Below are 13,254 nucleotides of genomic sequence, written 5' to 3'. Positions count from 1 at the left end.
ATCCATCTATCTATCTATCTATCTATCTATCTATCTATCTATCTATCTATCTATCTATCTATCTATCTATCTATCTATCTATAAAATTACCATAACAATGTAATTGTTACATGTATATTACATGTACCTCAACAATTTTGCACCTCTCAGATCATCAGATAGTGTGTGAGTTGGGGTGTTTGTAGTATTCTTAATATCTAAGAACAGTATTATTATGCTCCATTGACACACTAATTTTGTTGTGATGGATATATTATAATACATGATTTATAGACTTCATACTGAATATGCAAATTACTGCAATCGACTGATGGTATGAAGTGGCAAGTGTTTGTCAAAGGGAATAATTTATATTTATTTTAAAAGAAAATTATATTTGTTTGATGCCGTAGCGCAGGTATTGGTAACATTCCGACCTTCTAACTAGGGAGTACCAATATGGCGGCTGGTGACTTCATAGCAACGTGTACTATGAACAAACAAGTGGTTAGCCATTGAATAAATAGAGATCAGTGGTTCTACCTACTGTCAGAATCAAATAACACTGAGAAAATTTCACAACTTTTAATTATGTCCTGATTTCTTGAATGGAGTTTGTATTCCGATCCTGGCAGAGCGTTGTTATGACTTTGACATGTTCACCATTTTCAATCAAAGCCTTTTATTACCTTTTTTGCAATAGAAACCCTTTTTGGATGACCACAAACCTTTAGAGCTTTTTCTTCCTCTAAGGGGTGTCAGTGTGTCTGCTGGGTAACAGTGCCCAACCACATTACAATGGGAACACATCACAGATAATGTTGCTGGTTTTATGGGCTTTGTGAAGAGATCAATATCAGTGAGTATGGACAGATCCGTTTCCCAGAACGTTTCGCTCTCATCTGCTGATTGTCCTGGACAACCTTCAACCGAAGGTCATCATTACTCTGGTCTAATGGGGTTATCCAGACTCTTAATGTGGCATATAAACTCTATGTTGTTATTACCAAACGTCACGTCACCACACTGTGTGTCTCTGCTGAATCTGGCTTCAAAAACCTCGTTTATTCTCAACATGAGTCGCACAACTGAGCGTCTGGAGCGCACTTCATCCACGTCTGACCCGTTAATCTCGCCTGACTGGACTCAGTCTCATGCTAATAAAGATCCATTTTCTTTTCTCTGCCTCCCTTCGGTTCTCATGTGCGTCCCTATTCTTGCAGAGCAAACTTGGAGACTGAAACAATGTGTGGACGAGTTCATAGAAGTCCAAAAAGAAGCTGAAGTGCATTCAGTTGGCTTGTCACGTGACATTTTCCTTTGTGTATTAAACAAACTTCCCTTGTGCCATTTGCCTCAGATGTCTACTGGCAGATGAGCTTTGACTTTGATGATACAAGCTCTCCAGTCAGGGCTTTAGGAGCTGACTCTAGTCTAAACACAAGAAAAATTTTACTAGAAAGGAAGTAACGAATATCTTTTTTTTTTTTCAAATAACAAATGAATCAACATATTCTCTTAGGAATAACCTTGTTGTGAAAAGCAGACGCGCCCTTTCAGTTTTTTAGAAGGATGGGCGTTTCTGCGATTCTCCTCGCTGCAAGGTGCCTTCCTTCCCAGGATAGAGACGCTTTATGACAGTCCTGCAAACTAAAGGGTGCTTTATTTGAGCTGCATGATAACTGCTGTCTTTCAGGGACCTGCAGACCACAGCCAGCGCGACAGCTTTATGTTTAAAACTAGTGGATTTTATATTTTTGTGCAGGGTAATTTTGATTTAAATTTGCACCAGATATTTACAGCGATAAAAAATCAATTGTGTTGACTATGTAAATATCACATTCGAAGGACCTGCAGAAATACAACTGCATAAAAACTGCAGTTTAAGAGAATGCCATATTAGCCTACTTTACTAGTACTACTATGATACTCTTCCTAAATCTTGAGTCAAATAGTGCAATGGGAGGGATGCATTACTGCCTTTCTGCGGACATTAATGAAGACTCCCCGCGTGAAATTTGCAGCCCATAGCAGAAAATTGCCGATCTGTCCAACAAGTGTCCGATTTCCCCGCTTCTGTTTCGGTACTTATCCGTGAAAGTGGGGAAGAATAAAAGATTGGATGCATGCATTGCTTTTTAAATTTTTCGTTTAGAAGGAGGAAAAGCTGCATGCGAAAAAAAGAGAGCTCCATGAACAACTAGAAAAAACAAAACAAAAAAACAATTAGCTTTCATTGTTTTACACCTCTTTGTAATTAACATGTTTATTGCTTCCCTTCATTTGTTTAACATTTTTGTTATCTTTATTTTATATTCTTTAGCTTTGCATTTAAAAACAACACAGAACGTAGGCTGTTTAACTAAATGTTTTGTAACAGAGAAAATTTTATCTTTCAAAGTGACTCTCTACCACAAGAGCCTATGTGGGGTGGATGTGCGGAATGTTGTTAAAACAAAATATAAATAAATTTTCAAAGCATACATATTCATTTTGTGGGAGAGGAGGCAACTGTAAAAAGCAAAAATTTATCTACCAGGTATCTATTTTCATATAGTTATTTATTTATTTATTTTTTATGTATATGGACACGTTTTTTGCATTTGATACATTTGTACATAAGAAGAGATTGTTCACGTGGTGACGCAATATTAACTAATGGTGTTGATGTGTTAATGGTTTATCTAAGCAAAATATAATCCCACCTACAGTATATGGGTTGTTTATATCAAGATAAAAAAATATATATGAAAAGCCCTCTGAGAACGTCTTTCAGTGAGAACTGGGAAGTGCTAAAATCAAATGTGCTAACAGCTAACGTTTAATAATGTCAGTATAGCTGATCTAGTCTGAAAAAAGGTTGTCATTCACAAATTAAATTATTATTTTTTATTTAGGACATACCCGATGAGCAAAAACGATCTTAATAGAATAAACTGAGCTTAATAGATAATTAAATTGCACATTTTGATACCTTAGTTTAAACTTTATATTTATGGGTTAAGTTGTGACATCTGTTTAGAAAATACACTTTCAAGAAACCCTGTTTTCTTTGGAAGTTTTTTTCTATTTTATGTAATTTTTTCTGGGTTATTGGTTCCTTTGGTTCAAAAACCACGTGGACGAATATAAGGTGCTTTGTCCCTTTCCAAAGTTTGAAAAAGCCTTTTCTACTTTGTATCAGTTTTAAGACTTCACTCATTGTTAGGACTTATTGTTGTACATCTCTGAGAGAAATGCAACACTTTAAAAGTCGCACCAGGAGGAATTCTGCAAATTGGCATTTCAACATATTTTTGTTGTATACGTTTTATCTAGTGATGAAGACAAACACAAGTCAGAAATACAAGGACGTCATATTCTGATTACTAAATGGGATCAAATCAAGACCTAATATTTGAATGGTCACAGAAAAAGCTTAAACAAATCAGATATTCACAGATTCACAGTTTTATTATACAAATTAATCCCTATTTTACAATTTTTATTAACAAAATGATACATACATTGTTTTAAAATGAATTTCAAAAAGGCATAGTGCAATTATAAACATCCAGGTTCCTATCAGTTCACCAAGGCCGCCACACATTGAGCTCTTTGTTCTCAGCTTCTTGCCCAAGGCTGACGAACTCTGGGATCTTGTGACTGACGCTCTCGGGCTCTATGCTTCTGGCGGGAATTTTCTCCCCCAAAACATCATTCGGTTTGGACTCAAATAACTGATACTTGTCTACACTGGGTGAAGAGGAAACTGTGTGAGCCGTTTGAGGTTTCGTAAGTGTAGGTTGAACCGGTTTGCTTTCTTCATGTCCATTTAAACACTGCAGTCGTGGGTTCCGCGCTTCCTCCAGGGCGTCGGGGTGGCCTGGGTCGCTGTCCGTGGTGCTGGAGGCTTCACCTCTACGTTGAAAGCGGTACAGTTTGCTGGAGAGCTGCGTCCAGGGCCCACTTCCGTTCAGCTGATCTGCCAACAGCAGGTACTCATTTGCGTTTACAAGACAGCTACGGAAGCCCAGTTGGTAATCACGACACTCAGAAGCACCGACGGAAGCTGCAACAGTGAAAAAAAAAAATCGTTTCATTGACCTTTATAGACTGTAATAGAATGCTTTTCAAGGGCTTTATATTTAAAATAAGCTCGTAACTCACCGTTCTGTATCTTTTGGAGGTTCCTCAGATGTGTCACTGTGAGCTCCAGGATGTCGGCTTTCTCCAGCTTGCGCTTTCGAATCTAAATTAACATTTTAAATACTTATATATAATTGGATCACCAGCCAAAATTTTGATTTCTATTGACTGTATATGTGTTGCTCATACTCACACTGCTGCTGTAGTAGCTCTCCAGAAGCGATTTCAATTCGTCCAGACACTGGTTTATTCGCGCTCTTCGCTTTTTCTCCATGAGTGGTTTTGAAACCTGTAAAAAGTCAGACTTAGGTTAACTTTTATAATTCGCCTTTAAGTTTCAGTCGTTGAATTTAGTTATGCTCGTACCTTGGTTCCGTGTTTGGCCTTTTCCCCACAGTCTGATGTTGCCACCATCCTTTTAATCCTGATGTCGCTTAAAAGTCCGCTTGAAGTTGATCTTTCTCCCTGTCGATATCCCGAGTGGAGGACCAGGAGCAGAGTTATATAGTAGCACCCACTTAACATGTCAATAAAAAAAGAATCCCGCCTGTCTTCCTCGCTCAAATGAGCATCAATGGCGTCATTCACCAGGCTTAACCAATCACCAATGCAGAGAAGCACCAGAAAAGCAAATATTAAAAACAACTTTGAAAGCCAAACACCTTGCAAAAATAACAGTGTAATTTTAGCTTTGTTGCTTTTTCTCGTCCTATATCCAGATTGTATTTAATGTGCTAGACAAAATAAATCATTATGAAGTGTAAGCTAAATGATAAAGTTACAAATTATTTTATTTATTTATTTGTTTATTTATTTTTGATGCATTTAAAGGTGGATTCGACTTGTTACAGCTGCAAGTCTGTAGGCCACTTCTTGTGCAACATTTAGTATTAAAGTCTGAAATTTTGTTGACTTTTCCTATAACTGAAGATCAGCTGAATTGGATAAACAGTGTCTGTAAACAAAAATTCTCATATTTTGGAGGACACTGCAAAGAATGTGTTTTTGTCTGATCTAGACATTTCATTGGAACATACACTGGACATTTTATGGTTTTTGTTCCAATGAAATCTAATGCTCCAGCTTTTTGTGCAAGCAAAAGGTTGTGCAAGTTTTGGCATCTTCTGTCAGACTTTCTTTCCACCCCCCTTAATTGTGTCTTAAAATTATTTCTATCTTCTTACCAGGCTGTTATAAAGCCCGGCTTTCGAGCGACTGTTTACACGAATAGTTATCCCATTCCCTATTGAATAGCTGTCTCATTTTGTAACTTGGTCTGATACCATTTCTTTACCAATATTCTTTGTCTGAAGCCTCATAAAGGTGCATAGAGTTAGAGTATTAGAGTAAACATGGTTGAAAATCGTTTATACTGTATCTACCACTTGTCTATGCGTTAGGGCTACTGTTGCTCTATCAAAAGCAAAATGTGAAAACAGCAAACAGTATGAATATAAATGCAAAGTTCAGTATAGTTCATTGAATAACGTTCGGTTAAGATAAAATGTGCAAAGTTTAAAAGAAGAACATTTGCAAAGTTTAAAAGAAAAAAAAAACGTTTCCTCGCGAAATATAAACAATTTTATAAGCATTTTCTACATTCATGTCAAAATGTGTGTTACTTTGATGAAGGTTATTACAAATAAACCTAATAGTCTACTTACTGTAAGCTAGTGAGCACGCGTCAGAAAACCAACGTGTGGGGGCGCGGAAAAACTCCAGAGGAGCATAAAAATGATAAAGATAACCATAATGGTTACTCTTGCTGTGCAGAGAGAGAAGTGTTGACTCTTGTATTCAATCCTTTATCTGTGAGTTTCACGCCACCTGGTTCAAGGCAGCACCGTGATAATTCTCCAGCATGCCCCCACAAAATGCTGATTTTCTGGTGCCCAAAGTAGTAAAACCATTTGCATATGAGAATCCTGATATCAGACATACTTCTCTATTATATATATACAGTGAACGCATCATAAAAAAACAAAACAAAAAGAAAACAGATAAAACAAACACTTTCTAACAGTATAAAAGGGAAACCTGAGGCTAAAGTATGTTGGGGATGCTTTAAGACTTTTCTAATTCCTTAGCTTTTGTGCGTCAGCAGTTTTTGTCTTCATGCCATGCAGGCTCAGTGAGGCACCGAGGAGAATCGCGGGCCGCCCCTTGTCCTCAGACCCTCGCCTCCCAATTTTCCACACTTCTGCTTGAAAAGGGTTAAGTCTTGGGAAAGTCATGCCACCTTTAACAATGCTGACTCGAGGCGGCCCAGTGCGCATCCTGCATGCTCACACACAGCGTGAAAATACTTAAATGTGATAGAGATCTGTATATATTTTCTCCTCTCCAATGCTAGGCAGAGTGGCATGTCCACGTTCTTAGAGGGATACAAAGAAGTATGGAGGTTTTACTGATCATATAAATAACCAAAGAAAGTTGAATAAAGTCACACCCAATGCATATATAGCAAATTCAAATTAGTCAAATTTTAGAGGTAAACATTTCCTAAAAACTCATGGTTTGAAAATGTATTCCCTTGGATACATTATTAAAGTTGGAATCCAACTTTAAGTTTCAGGGAACAAAATGTTTACATCTCACCCAATTAGAGAAGATTTAGCTATAATCGTGGGCTTTGCATCCTATTGGGACTACATCCATGCAGGGAAAATCACTCAGGTGTCTACAAACATTCATAGACGCGTTGCTTTGTCCCAGTCATTCCTGTGTAGGGGATTGATAGTTCAATATAGGTTTTATTAAGAAATATGATACCATTTTATACCTATAAATGGAGACTAGTTTGCAGTGATGGCGACTGCAGGAACATAAAATGTAGGCTAAATGTGCATAAAAGTAATAAACACGTGAAATGTATCAAAATCTCTGCAGATTTGCTAAAAGCAGATGAATCAGAAACCATATCAAACTTTTTGCCCTTAGACCCCCACTGAAGCAGAGCGATGTCAGCCTTTACAGGAAACACTAATTGGTTAAAAACCGAGAAATTGCTCGCCAAGTCTGTGACGCTATAACGGTGGCATGGATCCTGGTCGAGATGCTCTCCTCTAAGTGGTCTTCCTTTGGTCTTTTGTCTTGGCTTTGTGCCACATTATCTGCGTTTCACGCCTGTTTTTGTCTTTCTTTCTTGCACAGCACCGTGGAGAGAGGATGCTGACGTTGAGTCCTGACACAGCAGCAGTCACCTCTTGATATTCGGCACCACTGAGGAGCTTTCGCCTCTGATTATCCGCTATAATTTCAATTAGTGTTGGCTCTTCCTCTTTAGGTCAAAAAAGGTGGTTTCTAACGCGTGCTCTGCAACATATATATATGCAGCAGCCCTAAAACACACCAGTCCTGCCACATGCTGTTGCACTATCATCTATCCATAAGAAAAGCGCAGCAAGAAACGTGTGCTTTAAATGGGAACAATAATGCCAGTGTCATTAAATGACACGTTAGGTGTATGTTTATAAAAGGGAGCGGGCCTCTTCTGTGGCTCACTTTTCAGCCGCAGGTCATTCATTAACCCTATCGGACCTTTGTTATGGATTCCCGCCGGAGGAGAGGCCAAAAGCGCTCCTGTAATAATTGGACTATTGGGGAACTTGTTAACAACAATTAGTGAGGCAATTATGCAATTACTGCAATAAACGGTTTCTCTGTCGATGTGAAAATGAACGACCATCAATGGCCTGAAATAAGGCAAAGATTTTAACAGATCTCAGAAGATATAAGACTAATATGAAGTTGCAACCTATGTGCCAGTTGATAAATGAATGTAGCATTTGACAAAGGAGACTTCTTAATTCCAAAGAGACACTTTCATTTTCATTCTCACTTATTGCTTAGTTTTTTATAATTATAGCTATGTTGGATACTTCAAAAAGGTTTTCATGTCCGAAAGGAACACTTTTCAGGGTTCGGGGTAAATGTATATATAAAAGATCACATTTGTGCAGTGATGAACTGATGAATGGATTTATAGAAGTCCAAACATTTCTCCACCACCTTAACCTAATTTTACCATTCGCTATTTATCTAGATGGGGATAAAAATACATTAAACAAAAAAACAACAACAAAAAAAAAAAAACAAACAACAACAAAAAAAAAAACAATAACAAAAAAAACAACAAAAAACCCAACTAGAATTAGATGAATGCTTCAAACATGGGAGAGATGAAAATCAAGTATTTCTCGATAAAATAAAAAGAGTTTTCTGTAGATCTATTCTTCTGTCATATAATAAGAAATAAAGCTTCCCCTTCTTGAAGCATTAATATTGGAAAATATTTCCCATTTATTTTAACTTGTGCCCAAAGTGGTTAGGAGCCACCATATTCTACTATCAATACAAATAGATATTCACAATAAGTAAAAAAAAAAAACAAACAAAAAGAAAAATAAGTACATTTTTTTATTTCTGTGGCCACTGTGTTATAGGGATTTAAGTTTTAACATGTTTTGAATGCTTCAGAAGAATACTCTTAAAATATGCGAACATAATTTGTCTCATGGAGAGCGGAGCAAATCGATGAACCGCCTTCTATTCATCTGGACCTGAGGTGTGACCAAACCCTCACTTTGCGTGATTAAAAGAGCGAGAACAGGTTCATGAACAGGTGGACTGGGAGAAAAGGTGAAATATTGGGAGGATTTCACCAGAAGCCACGCGACGAACGTGTTGGGGAACCTCTGATCAAACATCAAATAGGAAAAAAAATGCGTCATGAATTTCTATAGACTGCTCCTCGGGTTATTTAAAGCCTTCTTATTTTGGATTGGCGACACAAAGGCCGCTGTTCTTCTGTGTGTGCCGGAGTTAGCGCATGAAAGGAGGAGAGGCCGCACATTAACATCGCTTTAGGTTTTTCTCAAGGGCCGAAATGAACTAACCAGGAAAGTAACTTTATAACTGCGCTGGAGGATGAAGCCTTTTGTTGGCCTCTGAAGTGAAAGACACAAGAGCCTGACAAAAGGAGTGCGCCTTTGTTAAAGACTGAAGCGCATGGGTATTGATGCGCCTTCAATTGCAAAACATCTGCCATTTACTCTGAAGGAGTAGAGTAGGATTTGAATGAGAATAACAGAGTAGATCTTGGCGCACTACGTTCAGTGGAGTTTAAAACAACAGCCACAAGAGCATTGTTTGATTTAAGGTGATATTAAAACAAATTAATGACTAGATTAGTTTAAATATTTGGACTTTATAATAAGATGTTTGGATTAGGTATATGGATCATGGTATGTTTGAAGAAAATCATATGGCTAACATTTTAATCGGATGTTATAAAAGCCTTCTGTATTCAGTATTCAATAAACCTTTGACTTTTAGTCCATAGAAATTAGAACATTATTACACCAGTTTTAGATAACTGTAAAAATGACCCTAGGTGAGAAAATATATGATTCATGGACCTTGGGTCAGGAAGTAACACTTAAAGAAAATAAAACCAGTTTTTATGAAAATCATGTGTGAGTCCACAAGGAGCTACACTTCAGCAGGGTTGTTTATTTCAGACATTATTTACATTTTTTAAGTAGTCAATTGAGATTTGAATGGAAGATATGTGCAGAAAGAATGATCAGTTTTAGAGCATTATAATGGAATTATCATGTCTAATCTATTAAAACAACAAGATTATATTTATATATAATTGATGTTTAAAAATATTTCGGGATAAGGGGATTATCCGTTTCCCAAATAACCTTTAAACTAATAATCAATATGCTATAGGCTATATGTGAAAGTCTGAAACATAACAAAAATGAGATGCTCCATTTAATTTGTGCAAATAGTAAGGTGTGAATTCTAATTATTATTCACCTATTTTTGTCAATACATGAATTGATTTGTAAACTCATCGCTCTTCAAAAAATATCACAACATACTATTCTAACCAAAAAAATAAAAAAAATGTTGAACTGAGTTCACATAAAATGGCCCAGTTTCAGTTGTACCATCACCAAAACAGCTTATGGCCACCAAACGCAAACATGTAATTGCGCCTTTGAGTTATTTGGCCTGAAATGATGGGTACCTTGCAGGTGTGTTTTTCCCTTTATCCCACCAAGAGAGAAAACCATAATAACCCCCCCCCCCCCCCCCCCCACACACACACACACACACACACACACACTCAAGGCACACACAAATAAAATTGAACAGTATTAAAATACCTATCAATCTATCAATGTGTGTTACAGTAGTTAATAAAAGTCCTGAAATATGTCTTCAAATTATATACTTCAAGCTTATATTAGATGCTAGGGAAAATACATTTAACTAATGAAGCGTTCAATTATACAAAAAGTATTAGAGGTTAGAGTATTACCGAGCTGGGTAAATTGTCGTATATATATATATAATATATATATATTATATATATATATCTATATAGATATATATAGATATATATATATATATAAGATTAATTAAATTGAATTGAATTGACTTCAGACCTAAATAGAGCCTGGAAAAAAGGTGACAGCCTATGGAAAACCGATCTATCTTTACAGCTTCATTAGAAAAACGATTCAACGCACAGGCTTTATGTACTAAATAATGCGTTACAGCGAGGACAGCCTTTTATAATGCAAAACATAGGATAAAATATTATCACCAAATATCAATATCAATAAATAGCTCTCCGTTTTAACATTGACCAATAGGCAACACCACCAATCTCGGATGCTGCTAAGATTAAACCTGTTGGCTGCCATCGTGTGTGGCTAAAGTAACTCTGAAATTGGTATGAAATTGTCAATTTGTAGGTGTCAGCGTCTCGCTCCCTAGAAAGTGCCATATGCCATGCTAAGTGGCACCTTTCACCAATTCGTTCCTAGTTTCACGGTCCGTCCTCCCATTTTTTTAACTTGCCTGGAAGCTGAAAAGCCACAACAAAACGACAATTTACCCAGCAGAATTGCGGCCCCCTATCTACCCCCTGCTGCATGCCTCCTTCCGTTTCACTTGGCAGGACACCCCCTCTGCAGTCCAGCCGAGCATCACTGCGTGAAACTGACTTTCAAACAGAGAAAAAAGGAACAAACAAAAACCCTTAGCAATGCATTATCTTTTAAAACCAGTGCAGCTAAACCTGGTACCCAAAAAAACACAAAGGATTTATACTTTTACAAAATATAGATTGCAGTTACAGAAACCAATTATAAACCTGTCAACTTATTCTAATAAATGTGTTTCCTATACTCAAGGACTGTCATGTGGTTCGCTGCATCTGTTAGAATAGCGCCCTCATGTGGTCATAATATAGATTTTTTAACAATTGCGCCTAAAATGATTAAGAATTGTAGCAAAGCATCTGGGCTTGCACAATTGTACTTTTTTTTTACCATTTATTTTATGAAACAGGCCTTTCATGTCTCGACTCAACCTTACAAATTCATTTCTTTATCACACAATACAATGGCCCGAAAGCCTTCAGTATGTGTGGGTTCTCTATGGGTACTTCAGCTTCTTCCCGAAGTCCAGAAACTATTGTTAAAATAATTGGAGTCTCTAAATGATTTTGTGTCTCTGTATTGTCCTATGACAGACTGATGACCTGTCCATGGTGTACCCTCTTTTTGCCCAAACTGGAGAAAGGGAAACCAGCCCCACTGTGACCCTGACAGATAAGCAGATGATGGATGGATTTTTGTTAGGTTTATACAAGTTTAAAATTAAATTGAGTGAAAAAATGTTAGTAACATGACTTGTTTCCTTTGAGAAAGGTTTTTTTAATTTGACATTTGTGCTTAACTAGTTAGACACAATGGATTTTTTGTTCCAAAATAAATGACACACTGCAAGCTTCAAGAGACTAGGGCCTTATAACAAAAAAAGACAAAATATGTGGGGAAAATCAGGATTGTTTACCAGAAATTAAACAACATGTCTCCATCATCATCACAGTCGCAGGAGCTATAAGTTTTGGTAGAATCAGAAGAGAATGCACCATAAGCAAGAGACCTAGATTGTGGATGATCTAAAGAGATTTTTAAAATATAAATAATTTGTCTGCTTCTGTCACATCAGGAAAAATGGGAAGGTACAAAGTATTACAAACAGGGGTCTCCAAAAATTGCACCACAGCTAAATTCATTCAAACAATATTCATGAAATAGGATACCACCATCAGAAAAATAAGCAAATAAATAAAACAAATACATAAAGGGTGGCTAAATTATACAAATATTTAACCAGTACTAGAATATTTTTGGGAAAACCTACTGACTTATTGTTTTAGTATAGTTTTGAATCTGACCCTGGAAGTATTGTTGTGTGTTTTTGTGAGACTGAAAAATTATGATGTAACATTTTGGTAGAAAATACCACAGCAAAAAGAAATAGAGACTACAGAGCACTGCAAGGGCATTGAAAGTTTGGATGAACTTCCCATGGTAAAGTATGTAGATGGTAATAAACAAGATCCAGGTGACGGTAAACAGTAGCAGGCAAAAGGTTATGGATTTGGCTTCATTGTAATTCTTGGGGAGGTCTTTTCCCATGTAGGAGAAAATAAAGCAAAGGCAGCTCAAAACTACAACTAAAACAAAAGTGCCAGAGGTTGCTTCAAGATTCAAAGTGCAGAAAAGCACAATTTGGTCTTGGTACCATGATGTTTCATTGTACAATATGGGTGGATCATATGCAAAGCTAATAGCAAGTAGGAGGGTCTGAACTGTAAAAGCTCCAGCAATGACTAACCACTGGCCGTGATATTTTTTCCACCAGATTTGGAGTTTGGGAAACTTTGTGGCTATTTTGAAAATGAAAATAATCTGAAAAGAGCGAACAACAAAACATGCAAGACAGACTGTGTAAAACAACAGAAAAGGAAAGTACCTGAGAATGCATGAAATATTTGTGGGCTTGCCAAAGTAAAAGAACACACTAACAGAACACAAAATGAGGCAACCTAAAATCAGGAAGCACATTGGTCCTCCAGCAGATCTGACAACAGGTGTGTTATAGTTTAAGGCAAAGAGAACGGAAATGGCTCCAGTGAGGCCCACTAAGATGCCGGCTCCAGCCATGATCAACAAAGCCGACATCTCTGTGTATGACACATACTCCACCAGCCGTGGGTTGCATGATGTACTTCCTTCTTTAGACCACTCCGTCTCCTTACAGCTAATGCAG

At 37.1% G+C, this 13,254-nt stretch overlaps 2 protein-coding genes across 2 annotated transcripts in view; both read right to left on the bottom strand.

Moving 5' to 3' along the window:
* Positions 1-3,428: 3,428 nt before the first annotated feature.
* Positions 3,429-4,634, bottom strand: hes3 (hes family bHLH transcription factor 3). The gene is made up of 4 exons (XM_015377756.1): positions 4,474-4,634; positions 4,301-4,396; positions 4,129-4,210; positions 3,429-4,030 (listed from the first exon to the last, which is right to left on the bottom strand). The coding sequence occupies exons 1-4, from the start codon at positions 4,630-4,632 to the stop codon at positions 3,549-3,551; spliced, it is 819 nt and encodes a 272-aa protein (XP_015233242.1). The 5' UTR covers positions 4,633-4,634; the 3' UTR covers positions 3,429-3,548.
* A 7,389-nt stretch (positions 4,635-12,023) lies between these two features.
* The window catches only part of LOC107086648 (taste receptor type 1 member 1-like), a 6,616-nt gene continuing 5,385 nt past the window's right edge, over positions 12,024-13,254 (bottom strand). The window contains 1 exon segment of the mRNA XM_015377738.1: positions 12,024-13,247. Within this exon segment, the coding sequence (XP_015233224.1) occupies positions 12,339-13,247 (909 nt within the window). The 3' untranslated portion in view covers positions 12,024-12,338.

The sequence above is a fragment of the Cyprinodon variegatus genome, unplaced genomic scaffold, assembly GCF_000732505.1.
Source record: "Cyprinodon variegatus isolate N-32 unplaced genomic scaffold, C_variegatus-1.0 Scaffold158, whole genome shotgun sequence".
In the NCBI taxonomy this organism is placed as follows: domain Eukaryota; kingdom Metazoa; phylum Chordata; class Actinopteri; order Cyprinodontiformes; family Cyprinodontidae; genus Cyprinodon; species Cyprinodon variegatus.
Note: the sequence above shows the minus strand (reverse complement) of the source record. Positions and strands in the feature narration are given on the sequence as shown.

Excerpts from the sequence above, each read along its gene's own strand:
- hes3 (XM_015377756.1), bottom strand. The coding sequence starts at position 4,632 with ATGTTAAGTGGGTGCTACTATATAACTCTGCTCCTGGTCCTCCACTCG. Across the intron at positions 4,397-4,473 it reads AGGCCAAACACGGAACCAAG|GTTTCAAAACCACTCATGGA; the intron begins GTACGAGCATAA and ends GACTTTTTACAG. Across the intron at positions 4,031-4,128 it reads CCTCCAAAAGATACAGAACG|CTTCCGTCGGTGCTTCTGAG; the intron begins GTGAGTTACGAG and ends TCACTGTTGCAG.